This window comes from Cuculus canorus, chromosome Z (genome assembly GCF_017976375.1).
Source record: "Cuculus canorus isolate bCucCan1 chromosome Z, bCucCan1.pri, whole genome shotgun sequence".
Taxonomy (NCBI): domain Eukaryota; kingdom Metazoa; phylum Chordata; class Aves; order Cuculiformes; family Cuculidae; genus Cuculus; species Cuculus canorus.
Window position 1 is genome coordinate 55,575,929 of NC_071441.1, and position 14,429 is coordinate 55,590,357.

At 48.8% G+C, this 14,429-nt stretch overlaps 1 protein-coding gene across 1 annotated transcript; it reads right to left on the reverse strand.

Annotated features, from left to right (window-relative positions):
* Positions 1-547: 547 nt before the first annotated feature.
* Positions 548-14,373, reverse strand: POLR1E (RNA polymerase I subunit E). The gene is made up of 12 exons (XM_054055384.1): positions 14,208-14,373; positions 13,836-13,939; positions 13,117-13,193; positions 10,664-10,749; positions 9,879-9,934; positions 9,387-9,531; positions 7,686-7,793; positions 7,128-7,224; positions 6,247-6,380; positions 5,038-5,119; positions 2,907-3,038; positions 548-921 (listed from the first exon to the last, which is right to left on the reverse strand). Exons 1-12 carry the CDS (start codon positions 14,281-14,283, stop codon positions 762-764), a joined length of 1,257 nt encoding a protein of 418 aa, XP_053911359.1. The 5' UTR covers positions 14,284-14,373; the 3' UTR covers positions 548-761.
* Between the last annotated feature and the right edge of the window lie 56 nt (positions 14,374-14,429).

Below are 14,429 nucleotides of genomic sequence, written 5' to 3' on the forward strand. Positions count from 1 at the left end.
GCAGGCAATCCTCAGCTTTGCATCAATCCCAGCTTCCCACAACCTTGGTTAGTAAACACACCAACGAGGCTTGCACTCCCACAGCCCAGGACCAGGACCAGGGCAAAGCACAGAGAAACCAGCCCAGAAGTCTCTCTCCCAAGGGTTGTGAATCCAGAGCTGTGGATTCAAACTGATGAAACTTTCTGAAGATGACACCACTAGCTCATGAGTCAGCACAATTCTCTGTCCTTGAGGCAAGGAACCAAGATTGGGATAGCAGCAGAAATATATTGTGTTGCATCTTTACACTTTTGCAACACAGAATCACACAAACTCTAGAGAAACAAAGACACACAGTGCCAAACTGTGTGTAAGTAATGCTTTGCCGGGTCATCTTCTATAACGTTGACTCTACACGTGTGAAGAAGGAGTAAAACATACCATGACCTGACAGGTCACTGCCAGAACCAACCAGACAGTAGTCAGCGAGCACCTGCCGTTTCAAACTGTGCTCTCTTGGTCTGGCATAACCTACACCCTTCTCTCAAATGGACAGGAAAAAAAGGAAAAAAAGACAGAAGTTTTATTACAGCTTTTTCTACATAAATAGAAAAAAGCAGCAGTTTAATGAGGCGAATGTTTGTTCCAGTCCAGCCTCACGACAGCGCTTCAGCAGGGTGGTTGATGCTGGGCAGCCAAATGCATCCCCATGACTATCTGTGAGCACAACAGCTGTTGAGAAAGGAAACATTCTGCCCTTCTCAGACTTCCCAGACATTCTAATTCATTTTCTTGCGCTTCCGTTGGCTCCCTGATGCCTTCTGCACAGGCAAGGGAAGAGACAGGGTGCCCAACTTGTGGTTTTGATCATTCTCAAGTCCCGGCAGCCCCTTTGCCTTGGAAACCTTCAGCCGCATGGCCCTTGCAATGTCCATCATCCTGTAAACACAAGAGAAATACCATGTCAGAACACCTCTTCGCCACTAAAATTCTGCTGTAGGAAGGTGGGCTTGCCTGAGATGTGTAGTGTGAAGAGTTTGGAAAGGAAGGTACAAGCCAGAACACACACAGGGTCTTGTCTAACAGAAAACAAAGTGTACCTGAAGGGAAACTTGCAGAGAAACAGGCATCTCGGCCTCACTGGGGCCCTGAGAACACACAAATCCCAGAACTCCCCTCACCTGACTTTATTACCTTTGAAATACGAACAGATTCACCTGGGAAGGGTTCTTCAGTCAAACATCCCACTTCAAGCAAAGATCACCCCATTAGGTGGTTCAGAGCTGTGTCTCTCCCCTCAATTTTTCCAACAGGTCCCAGCCTCCTACACCCTTTCCTCAACAGCATCCTCCTACACCCCGTGCTCCCAGCTCTGGGACAGCAGTTAGGAACAAAACCTGGGTGCCAATTGTGAAAAACAACATGGATTCCTTAAAAAGCTTCATTCCAAAAAGGACAAAAATAAATAAAGAAAAAAACGATGTAAACCAACAGCAAACTGCTGTTAAACCCACTACTGCCCATCAGAGAACAAAGAGCATAACTGGGGGCAAAACTGGAGTCACTGCACCAAGGCCGCCTGAGAGCTCACAAACCCAGGAGGTGACGGAGGCTGTGATAACCCCCAGTCATTACAGGACCTTAACCCTACACCCCCAGCCAGAAGCACCAGGATAGTCCACAATGTCTTTCCCAGTTGCAGTGAAAGGTCTGTGTCCGTCCCTCCATGGTTCCCAGCCAGCTGCACAACCTCTAAGCAATTCTGTTAAAGAAGGTCAACGTGACTGAGTTAGGCAGCACACGTCCTTGCTGTCTCCATTGCCCATGGAACAGGACAGAGCAGGAGATGCTAATGAGTGTGGCTGAGCAGTCACAAACTGGGCCGCCTGGCCCTTCCCAGACAGCATTAACAAGCTGCCTGCTGAGCTGATGCCTGGTTGTTGGGAGACATCCCAGAAAGCACCGTGGGCTGACAGAGCAGTTCCGATCAATCCCTAAATCATTCTGCAAGGGCCAGAGAGAGGGCACCCGTGCAACAGCAGAGGAAAAATCCCAGACCCGGAGGAGCCGGCAGCTCCGGCTGACATCTGCTGGGAAAAGCAGATCTTGCAGCCAACAGCAGAAAATTCAGATTTAGGGAGAAGCTGTCCCTAGAAGCTCACACAGCAATTTCTTTTTTTTTGCCCTGAAGCTCATTCTGCAAGCTGTTTTCTCTCTCTTCAACCTCACTAACCCTGAATTGGCTAATCCTCATTTCCGATACTACAGCTAGCAGTTCTGCCTACAACTTCTCCCTGAGAGGCTTTCCTGGAAAATCCAAGTCCATCAGTACTCCAGAAACAAACCCCTCCTCCTCAGTGCCAAGCCCAAGGTGGGTGAATTTCAGGGGTCTGGGATTCCTCCACGTAAACACCAACTAAACATCACAGTGTGACTGTGAGAAAAAAACACTGTTTCTAGATTTCTGTTGCAGTGAACTGCAAACCTGCATCAAGACCCAGATTGGCATCTAAGAGGAAGTGGAACTCTGCAGGAGGAAGGGACACAGAGGACATGAAGGCAAAGAATGACATGGTTTGTCACGCAACAAATGGGGCTGGGTGATCTTGCCCTGGAATCTGCTCCAGCTGCCCATTTGGTGCCATGCAGAATAGCTGAAGAGCCTCTTGATGCGCCAAATGACTTCCTTGTGACAAATGCCCTTTTGAAGCCCAAGATTTACTATATCACCTTTCTTTACAAGCACCAGGGCTTCAAAAAAAACACTCCAACGCACTCAAAAGACAGAATCCAATTACAAGAGGCACTTGCGACATTACCACTGTCATACTCAGGTGCAATAGAGGCTCCAGAGCTCTCTCCTCAAGGGCTCTCTGCAGGTGGATCATGGTGTATCTCAGCAAGCATGAACAGACATGACTCACCTACTTTCCTGGAGCTTCAGGTCATTCTGCAGGACAGTGAGGTCTGTCTGAAAGTTGTTAATGTGCAGAGCCAATGCAATGACGTATGCTGTGATTTTAGCCTTCATGGATGCAGAGATTACATTCTGGATGCTGCATGGCAAGAGGGAGAACACAAGAGGGAGAGTGTCAGTGAACCCAAAACACAACTCCACGAGGCACAGACAGAACTGCAGCACCAGTTAGAAGTGACTTGCTTTTCCTAGACACCAGAAAGAGCTCAAAGCAAGAGACTGTGACCGCAGGGGCCAAACAGGCTGCTCTGTCTTCCTTGTGTGTCCCTGCTTCTGTTTAGAAGCACAGGCCCCCAGTTTTTTTTATCACCACACAGCCTTGACAAAACCACTAACCAATGACACTTCAGTCTCTTTGGCAGGCCGGTCCCTGGCAAGAGGAAAGCAAAGACAGGGAACCACTGAAGAGAGATCAGCGGAGGCCACGGAGGTGAGGGGACTGCAGCATCTCTTGTGTGAGGAAAGGCTGAGAGACCTGGGTCTGTTCAGCCTGGAGAAGACTCAAAGGGGACCTTATCAATGCTGATCAATATGTAAGAGGCAAGTGTCAGGAGGAGGGGGCCAAACTCTGCTCAGTGGTGCTTGGCAACATGACAAGGCACAGACTGGAGCATGGGCAGTTCCACGTGAACATGAGAAAAAACTTTCCTGTGAGGGTGAAGGAGCACTGGAACAGGCTGCCCAGGGAGGGTGTGCAGTCTCCTTCTCTAGAGAGACCCAAATCCACCTGGACACGCTCCTGTGCAACAGCTGGAGGTGATCCTGCTTCAGCAGGAGCTTTGACAGAATGAGCTCCAGAGGGCCATTCCAACCCCACCATTCTGGGATTCTGTGATAGGGAAGATGTCTTGAGGGCATTCAGTGTAATTACTAATTGCACCTCAAATACACAATCCATGAAAATCAGATCCCTGGCTGGCAGTCCTCCGGGAGCGTCTGAGTGCCTGTCAGCCATCTGGACCCTCAGACAAACACTGGCCCCTTCAGGCTACAGTTCTCTGCTTGTTTCAAACTAAAAAAAAAAAGTAGCATTGCAGTGGTGCAATATGTGAGCGTCTGCATTGTGCCCCTTGCAGGCAGAAAAGCTGTCTGCTCCTGACTGCAGGGAAGGCACTGTGGCAAGAATTAGGATGCTGTTGACTCTGAAAATAGTTATGCAGATCTACAACTGCACAGTTTTAAGCAGCATCCTGATCAAGGCTGCAGCCAGCCTAGTCTCCACCAGCAACCCAAGGCCCTCCGCGCTGCAGGAGAGAGCTCAGTGCCACACAAGTGGCTCCAACACTACTGGAAAGGAGGACATCGCAGGACTTTCCCAGCCTCTGCTCAGTCATGGGGTGGTGGCTTCTCCTGGCTGATCTCTACGGCAGGACCAGACTCTACCAGACTTTGTTTTTCAGGCAGACAACGCCTGGGCAAAGCTTCAGCAGAACTCTCTGACTGCAAACACGAGTGCAACCGTATGGGTGGCAGCCCAGGGAGAATTACCCAGTGCCAACTGTTATATGGTTTTGTCTGTGTGGGTTTAAGCGGAGAAGCAAGTGAAGTCAGGTCTAGGTTCATGTAAAAGCATCCGTTACAGTAATTACATTATGTGAGCGTCAAAAAGGGACCATTATTTAGCCACTGCAGTACCTCTGTCTTGACCCATGGTGGGATGGTGGAACGCATCTGTCAGCTCCCTCAGTTCACAGTGAAAATGTACAAGCAGACAGCTGCCTGTTTGGTTGCACAGTCAAGAGTCAGCTGAAAAGCAAGTGCCTGTTCTGCCATTCTGCATCCAGAAACGGGCAGGCATACGGCTGGGCACACCACTTTGTCATGCTAGCTAAATCCACAGCTGCAGGCTTGCTTTTGTACACACGACCCTGCTTCTTCCAGTCACATTTCAGACCTACACTCTCTAAAACAGATGATCGCAAGCCACAATCCAGTGTTCTACAGGGCTGGGAGTGTGACACAAGAGAAGCCACTGTCTTGCGTTCTAGTAGGAGGTTTCCTCGTGGGTCCATGTCCCTTCCAGCTGAACTCTGCCCTGTCTTTGCCTCAAGAACATCAAAGCAGACATAGCTTTTTACCTGCCATTGTTGTAGGTCAGTGATGTGAAATTCTTCATGAGTTTCCTGCTAATAATGTGTGGGCATTCAGGACCCATTGGATCTAGGACAGAAAGGGTTTTGCAGTGAAATGAGAAACATGTACTCTTCCTTGTACTGCCCACCTACAGCCATCACAACAGCACACTGATTAACACGCCACTTACTGCCTCTCCAGGAACACAGAGAGCATAAAAGGAATCTGGGCACTTGATTTCAAGGTATCACAAATTTTCAGGCCAGAGAGAAGCTCCTAACAGCTTTTATTGCTTTTACAAGCAGAATCTCTCACTTCAATAATGACATGCATGTGTACCTACGCTCACATTTAACAGATTCCTGCGTTTTCACAGATAGCCCTGTCACAAAACGTCATTAAAACTGAAAACACACGAACAAATTCCAATTACCACCAAGACCAGTCATTTCCACATCCTCCTCCCCTCCCTCCCTATGTCATGCAGCTTGGGTCACTGTTTCCTCCATCACCTCCACCACTGAAAATGCTAACAGTGATGTTTCCAGCACTGATGGGGAGACTCAGCTAAACAAATTCTATGGAAGACAGCATGTCTGGGAAATCTCAATGAAGATATTCTCTGCAGTGCTTTTGAGAACAGCAGTTCCTGCCACATTAAAAGCAAGATCCTGAAGACAACAGAGGTGTGATCCATACATTGAGCTATTAAGCAAAGGTTGATGAAAACACCCTTGATTCTCAAAAGCACAAAAAGAGATATAAAGGGTGTATTGTTACTGCATGCCTCTTGCACCTGGAATACAGAAGCTGGATGAGGGAGAGAGCTGATAGTTTCCAACCTCTTGGCTTAGGACTAATGTGTGAAAATATAAACCAAATTTGTGAGTACAGACTATCAAAAACCAAAAAGAACCCCAAAAGTTCCAACCTAAGGTACCTGACTCCTCCCAAGAGGACCTCACCATGCCACCCTGACACACGGCTGTTACAAAGTGACTGAAAAGGATCAGACATGTCTCCCAGCAGATGCAGATCTAAGGACCCTCAACAACGTGGAGATCTTCAACCTCAGCATGAAACAGGCTGAAAGCACCTGCTGTGGCAAGCTGTTCGATCACACAGCTCATTCTGTGCAGCTTTACTCTTCTGCTGCAGTAATTACAAAACCAAGCCTCAACAGGTGTTTAAAAGGGGAGGAGCTGAAAACTTACGCTTCTTCTTGATCACTTTCAGGTAGCTGAACTTAATAAGGGTATCCAGGAACCAGAGACATCGGGCTTTGTGATCTCGGCTCTTCTCATCAGCAGGCAGGAACTTCAGCTCCTCTAAAACAAACGAGCAATGGCTGAAGGAGAGAGAGAGGGGAGGATGAGACTCAAAGAACCAGGAACCAGTTTACATTGTCAGGAGGACAGGATACAGCCGTAACTTCACTGTTTGAAAAAAGTTCCCCGGACAACTATAAAGGACAGGCCAGGAGGCTGCTTTGTGAGCACACTTTCCTCTCAATGCCCACCACGCTTATTCAGCCCCTCCCAGCATGCAGCTGCTAAGAAGGTTGTCGTGCTGCAGAAACTGCAGGCTCTCCCCACGTGCTACACAGACACACTTCTACTTTGAGACAGGCTGAAGCACAGGGAGGTGCCATTTGTGCTTTTCCTGCTAGCGTCAGCCTCTCAACACAAGGACTTAACAGCTCCAAATGAACATCCATGTCAGCTTGCCAAGGCACAGCAACTTCCACAGCAAATCTGTACTTGACTGAGACCCTGTGCAGCCACGAGCATAAGCAGTCAGCACAGCCGTGTGGTCCCCCTTCTAGGCACTCACCTCCACTCTCTTTCTCCACAATCAGTTCCCCAAATAGCAGCCATACTGCCGCACACAGCTTCCTCACCTCTAAAACTGTACCCCAGATTCCCCAGGGCAGGGGTTGCTCAGCCATGCTGGGATGCAATGTCCTCAATTCTGCACTGAAGAGACCAGCTTGGGTATTGTGGAGCTGGTGGCAGCACCTATCCTGCCCCACATTAAAACTGCAGCTTCACAGGGCCCACCCAGACAATTGCCAGGCTGTTCACAGCAGCATTACCTTTTATCTTCTGTTTTCTTGGCAATTTCTTCTGGTGTGATGTTAACAAAGACTGCTGCTGGAACCTGCAGCGCTTCATACTCTGCTGGGGACAAAACTGGAAGGATTTTTAAGAAAAGAACAAGTGTGCCTTTGCTCTCCCTTCGGCTCTGAACAGCCCGCATTGAGACAAGCTCTAACCACTGCTGCTTTAGGAGGTGTGGGGCAGGGAAAAAAGGAAGGCATTATAAACAGGCAGGACATAATGGCAAGACTAGGAAGCTGGTCAATAACAAGGGTCTCTACAGGACTGTGGCTCGACCACAAGTGAACTTCTCCTGCATGTCTGACCTTATCCCTATTCCCAGTCAACTGCTGCCAGCAGCGAGGCACAGCATCCTGCTCTCTGCAGGAAAGAGGAAGGAAATCGGACTTGCATGCCCAAAAATCTCAGCATGGCATGTCCCCGCTCTCACTTTTTGTCTTGGAAGGGGAGTAGGCTCAGTTCACTCCCGCACACCATACCACTCACAGTGAGGCTTAAAGTGTGGGAAATCACTCTGCCACAGAAAAAGATACTGTCCTCAAACTTGTAAACATCTGCTGGTTTGTCAGCATCTTCATTACACGGAGGGAGGAAGATGGAGATGTTCTGTTCATCATCTTGGGCCACGTCCTGGATCAAAGCTTTGGAGAGAAGCAGAAAGAGAGTATTTGGACCATGCAAAAAAACCACAGAGAACATGACCAAAACCCAAATCCCTCCTTTAACCATAAGCCTACTTAATGGTGGTTCTTCGGTCACACCAGTTTAGTCACAGATGGAGCTTTGAAGGTTTAAACCTCCTGCTCAGTTTATCTCAGCTGGGACAGAAACAAGGAATAGGCTACAGCTCTTCCCTATGTTCTCTTGTTACTGCCACCTGTAGGTGCTGGCCATACAGACAGCATTCCAGCAGGCACGACAAGGCTGAGAGCTTCTGGTATACCTGCTACGTGTTGAGCACGCTGGGGTTCACACTGGTGCCATCACTTGTGCCAAGAACTTTCTGCTCCTTTGAGTTTAGAAAAGCTGCTCCAGACTAGAGAAAAATCTAGGGAAGAAGTGCACCAAGGCAAATGGGTTTGCTGCTGCTGCAGAGCGTGCAGAATATGGTTTTGGCACCCTGGGTTCCACTGGACATCCACTCATAGTCAATGAAACTCAGAATCCCAGAAGTGCTGGCAGAAAGGGACTCTGGAAAGGGGCTCCTGTCCAACCTCCTGCTTACAGCGCAATTGTCTACAGCACTAGAGCCCGGCAGCCCTGCCTTCGTCCTGCCAGAGCTCAGAAATCCCCAAGGACAGTGACTCCACACCTCTCTGTGGCCTGTCCCAGGGCTGTACCACCCTCCAAGGCAGGAAGGATCCCCCTGTCTTCCATGTGGACCTCCCAAGGTGCAGAACCACAGCAACTCCTGCTGTTGGCTATGCAGGCACTGCTGAGAAGGGTTTGGCTCTGACTGCCCTTCAGGTAGCTGCAAGGCTGCTGTTAAATCCCGCTTGGCCTCCTCTGTGGCAGACAAACCAAATGCAGCTCCCTTTGTCTCTCCTTGTCAGTCACCTGCCCCTGCCCATTCTCCTTGCCCCGTTGTGACTGCTCCACCACTTCTCCACCACAAGGGGTGGCACAGGCTTGACAAGCAGATACAGATGCAGCCTTACCAGCTCAGCAGCAGAGTAATCAACTCCCCCTGAAACACCACCTCAGTGGTGTTAACACTTGCAGAGTGAACTTTCCCTGCAGCACTGACAATAACTACGGCCACAGGAGACTCCTGTTTGCTGCAGGCTCCTCCACAGAGAAGCCAAATTCCATCAGCTTTGATGGGGCTGTGACTTGGTTTAGGACTTGGATGATTTTCCACAGACCTGACAGTGTGAAGTCAGGGTACAGTTCACCTTAACAAATGTTTGGTGTCTCAGTTCGGATCAGGCAAATGTACTCCTTTTATCCCAGTAAACTGATATCCAGAAACTCCTAGAATAGCTCCCAAAGATGGGCAGGGATGGGCTCTGATGCTACAGGGCCCTTCTCTCGGTCAGGCACCTGTCACACTAAGTCTAGCAGGATCAGAAGGAAGCAATTCCTTTTCCACCAGGAAGATCTCTCAGCCACTAGATCAGCTGCTTCCTCAGTCACTTGAAGGAAACTCCTTTCTTCTCACTACACCTGGCAAGGAACAGACAGAAAAGGGCACTTCTGAATGCTTTTGTTAAACCCCGAGATAACATTCTTACCTGTTACTCCCTTTGCATCTATAATGTTTGCTGCTGCTTTTGTCACAGCGGTACTGAGAATATCATTGCCCACTGCGTTCATTCGCCGAGAGCTGAGAGCTCGCTTCTGCTTGCTGGTACCAAAGGCCTCAATACACAAGTCCATCTGTGCAAGAGACGCAGATTAAAACACATTGCTGAACTGAGGACACTTTGTACCTAAGAGGAAAGCTCAGACAACCACTTATTCCACACTCACATTCCCTCAGAAAACTCCACATTTCACTAGGCACAGCCCAGCCATATGGCAACCACGGACCAGCAAGGGGGCAGGAAGCTGCTGGGACTGTACTCGGGCCTGAAATAATTATGGAGGCACAGCCTGGTTGGTGCTAATAACGCGCTGGCTCACAGACCTCCAACGCGCTGGTTTAACCTGCAGTAGCCCAAACATCACCTGTCAATGTCAACCAGATAATCACAGCACAATATGACACAGAATTCCAACTTTACCTTCTCTCTGTAGGATTTAGTCTGGTAATCCTTTGTGTCATCAGGTATTAAGTTATCTACAAAAGAAAAGACATTAGCATGCTTGGCTTGAAGCAGCCAGAACAGGATATGTATTTGGTACCCTTTTAGCTCTACCACTTTACTGGAAGACTTGGCACAACAAGTGCAGATCTCCCTGTAGGACTTTGCCAGTTAAAGAAGACAGTGAATATAATGTACATTTATATATATATATATATATGTACCTAGAATGAAAAAGGAAAAGCAGGCCAATTGTTGCTGCAAAGCTTTTAAGAATACAGTGTGGATTGTGGCAACACCCAGGTCCTGCGGCACAGGACGAAAAAAAGCTCCTAAAAGACCGTATTCTTTGGGTTATCCTCCTGGTTTCAGTAATAAAAAATGGTTCTGCTGAAGAAAAGCTCTTTTGCTTTTCAGCAATCTGTGACCAGGCAATTCTCTGCCCTCGGCAGAGTATACCCAAATAAGACTTATTCTGAGCAGTGACAACTTTAGTACTGATGCCAGTGCTTCCACCACCCATAACCCTCTTTGCTTCTCCTCCACACTGAACTTCAACTTGATTCTTTTCTCTCTGTTTTCTACACCTTGCAGTGCCTTACAAGATGAGTGTAAAGTATCCTCCTTCCTCCATGCTGAGGGAATGAGACAGGAATCAGGAAGAGCAAGAAGGCAGGGAGACAATACAACAGTCAACACCTGAATGCACACCAAGGTCTAGCACACTGAGACTGGTGCTGGGGTTAATCATGGTAACGTCCTACCTGACAGCAAGGGCTGCATGTTGAATATTTCAGCGTTGTAGACATCAAGCTGCCCAGAGTCTTTGTCTAACACACCAACAAAATACCTGTGAAGAACAGGGACAAGTGATTAGCGAGAGACAGTCCAATGGAGACAATGTTTTAAAATACACAGTGGAGAGCCATGTGTATTCCCCATCCCCTGCCAATTCTTTCGCCTTGGATTTTCCATGAATGTTCAGATCCTCACAATAAAACAAGTTAGCTACACGACATGCACTGTAAGTATGTATGTATAAAGATAAACTCACTGCTCTAAGTTAACATAGAAGCCTTTTGACACCTCCATTAGCTACAAAATGCAGAGAAAGCCCAGGTGCCAGAGTGCTGCTGTTCTCTTTTGCCATTTCTGATGCGCCAGAACCCTCAGTTTCTCAGTGTTTTTATGCAGCTTGCCATGTTTTTAAAACTGGTTTCCCTATGGCCAGTTCTCTGCTTTGTACAAGTCATTTAAGTCCTCAGAGCTTCCCTGAAATGTGACAATGCCATCTCTAAACCAGGATAATTTCTTCGGTAAATTCCTTTTCATCCCACATTCCAAAGGAGCAAGCCTAAGCGGTTCGTGCTGCTCCTCACCATGCCTCATGTCCGACCAGGAACCAGCTGCACATCACCACTGGCTGATGCTGACTGCACTAGTTTCTTGTCCAGCCAGAGTCCATTCCATGTGATCCCTTCCAACTGGTGCCTAGACTTGCTCTGCTCCGTAACACATCTGTCTAAAACTCAGGACACACTTCCTGAAGACAAAATCTGCTTGCACAACAGAGCTGCTCACTGTAGTGAGAGCAGTACTCTCAATGCAACCACTCCCAGAGGAGCTGCCCCACTACAGTGGAACTCACAGCACCCCACCAGCCAGAAAGGACCTCTGGGCAGCCCCTCATGCCCCAGGAAGCCCAGAGGTGTGGCAGACTCCTCGACTTTCAGCTCTGAATAGACTGGACTGTTTGCTCTAAGGTTGTTTCTGCTCCCTGTCATGTTGCATTAGCAGCTGTGAGTGCACAGTTTGAGTCTGAGCTATGGGAATGGATCCACTGGAGGAAATCTTCATGCAAGCAGCTGAAGCAGCTGTGGGAGGAAAGGGACAGGAGGATGGATTGGGAAAACTCAAAACAGAAGCAAGAAATGACTTAACTGATTCTTGCCTGCATCTCTTGAGATACTGAGGCACATGCACAGGGAATGCAAAGCTCATAGATCAGCAGTGAGCATGCCTTGTTATTTTCCATAGCTAAGGATCTCCAGAGTTGCAGGCAGGAACCACTCAAGGCATCAAACCCATCAATTAGCAATGTGAAATGTTCAGAGATGAGTGCTAAATCTGCCTAAGAGTAACACTGCCTTGATACTTGTACCACATGTATTCATTAAGCTAAATGTATCTGTCCAAAATCAAGAAGAAAAAGCCCCATGGTGCCTGTTTGTGGCTACAATACGTTAAACTGAAGACTGTTACATCTGAAGGTCCAGCTCTTCTGGTTTCACTTCTCAGAAAGAAGAACAAAGATCAGTATTGCCATATTTTGATGGGCTATTTGCAGAGGTGAAACCAGTTCCTTTGACAGAATTATAGAACAGAACAGTTCTGAAGGACCTGCCAGGCACAGAAACCCTGACACTATCAGGTCAGTGCGGTCCAGCTTGAGAAGACAGAAGCTATGTCAATAAACTGTGTGGCCAACCACAGTGGATCTGCAGAGCAGAGCACTTGGTACCAAGAGCCTGACATGCACACTACTTGCACTTCAGTGTTGCAAAGTGAGCAGGAGCAGTAACATGCATTGAAGGAGGAAAGAAACATCGTTGGATCTAACAAGGCAAAATTATTTCTCACTGGGTCTCTCCTCCTATTTCATGGTTCTCCTAGCAGAGAAGGAGACCAATCTCACACACTACTTCTCAGGAGGCCAGCAAGATCTGCCTCCATGCGACACAGGCCACACTCTTAAACCTGGACATGTAAAGGCTGATGATTCCACCAACACTTTCCCTTCCTGTGTGTAGCACAGATAGCTTATTAGTTCATACAGCAGCACCGTGCCGTGGCCCTGAAGTTATGTCGTGATCAACAACCCAGGGATTTTCCGGGCAGCAGCAGATGATCTTGGCCATTTTTTAGTATTCATTTCTTAGTTTGCTGTTATTGGTAGGTTTCAGCAACACCAAATCTCCTCACTCTGCTCTTCATGCGGCCTTCTCAAACACACTCTATTTGTTTGTAAGGCCGTAACTTTGCAAGGGACCTTACGTACATAAACAGTGCAGCTGTCAGATGCTGGAGTCTCTGGTCAAAATCTTCTTGACTCAAAGCACAGCCTCAGTGGGGACTTCTGAGCCAGGAACTGTGTATCTAAGCAATAACTCTGCTTACACCTCCACACTCCTGCACCCACTTTGCCAGCAACCTGTACCTGCACAGGGAGTTGCCCTTCGTAACTCCGCTACTGAAGTTATTGCCCACATATGAAAGCCTGTCAGTTTCAGAGACCTGTAAAACAAAAAAAAAATTACTTTAACAAGGGCTGTGAAAAACTTCTGCATCTGCTTTATCTTCCCTTGTGCCATAGAGCCCTGTAATCCAGGTGCTGGACATGGGTCACGCATATGCAAACCTCACTTTACCCATCTTGGATAGGCTTCACATGAGCCCAAAATCTTTAAAAGACAGACAATGTTTCTTGCAGCTGAAACTCCTCATAGCACCTAATTCTACCTCAGCTTTCACTGGGCCAGAAGATGAGGAACCACTGGAACAGAATCATGGGAATTAGAGCTTATCAGTGTAGCAAACTCAGGTACGAGGGCAGCTAAAACGTCTTTCTATGCTGACCACAGCATAACCACTGCACTACAATCCAGAAGCAACAGTTTCTGAAAGAAACCGTGTTTCCTCACCAAATCACCAGTGGAGAGATCTGGCCTCTCTGCCAGCCCATTTACAGCATCACTTCCAGCGCTTTAGGGCCGTTAGCGCAGCTGTTCTGAGTGTCCAGCCAGGACAAACCTTACAGTTTCCAGTCTGGTCCAAAGATGTACACTGGGCATTTGCTGCAGTGAGGGCAGCCACAGGCCAGGAACTAAGCCGGCCCCCACAGTCTGCGGCCTTCTGCGTTCCCGGGTAGGCCCTTACCAGGATCCTCTGGTGCTTCCTTCGGGGATGAGCTGTATCTTTGTGCCGGTAGATGGTGAACTGCATAGAGTCGGAGCGCTGCAGCCTGCCGTTGGAGAACTGCACTGCAAGGAGGTGAAGAGAGGCCTCAGAGCAAGAAGAGGCTGTCACACCGTGACGACAATAACGCCATAAGAGGAGGACAGAGAAGCAATAACGCCGGGAGGGGAACACAGGCGTGCGATGACGCCGGGGGCGGAGGGTCACACACCAGAGGGGCGATGACACGAAGGCGGGGGGGGGGGGGGGTACAGAGAAGCGATGACCCCGGCGGGCACAGAAGGTCCCAGACTACCGCCACCGCCCCCACCCCTGGCCTTGTCCCGGTCTCACCCATCGTCGCCGGCTGCCCAGCCTCAGGGTCGCCACGGTACCGCCAGACGGCAACGGCTCCGGCAGTGTCGGCCATGGCGCGAGAGGCGACGCCGCTCCCTAGAAGTCTTCACGTTCCCCACAACGAGTGGCCGCGGCGCCGATTTTACGTCACTTCCGGCGCCCGGGGAGGAGACAAGGCGCTTCCATGACGTCACTTCCAGTGACCTGTGACTGGCGTCC

What these genes read in the sequence shown, in the direction of transcription:
- POLR1E (XM_054055384.1), bottom strand. Translation starts at nt 14,283, where the DNA reads ATGGCCGACACTGCCGGAGCCGTTGCCGTCTGGCGGTACCGTGGCGAC. An exon ending in CTAAATCCTACAGAGAGAAG is followed by an intron (nt 9,532 to 9,878) that starts GTAAAGTTGGAA and finishes TCTCTTGCACAG; the next exon opens with ATGGACTTGTGTATTGAGGC. An exon ending in CTGACCTACAACAATGGCAG is followed by an intron (nt 3,039 to 5,037) that starts GTAAAAAGCTAT and finishes CTTGCCATGCAG; the next exon opens with CATCCAGAATGTAATCTCTG.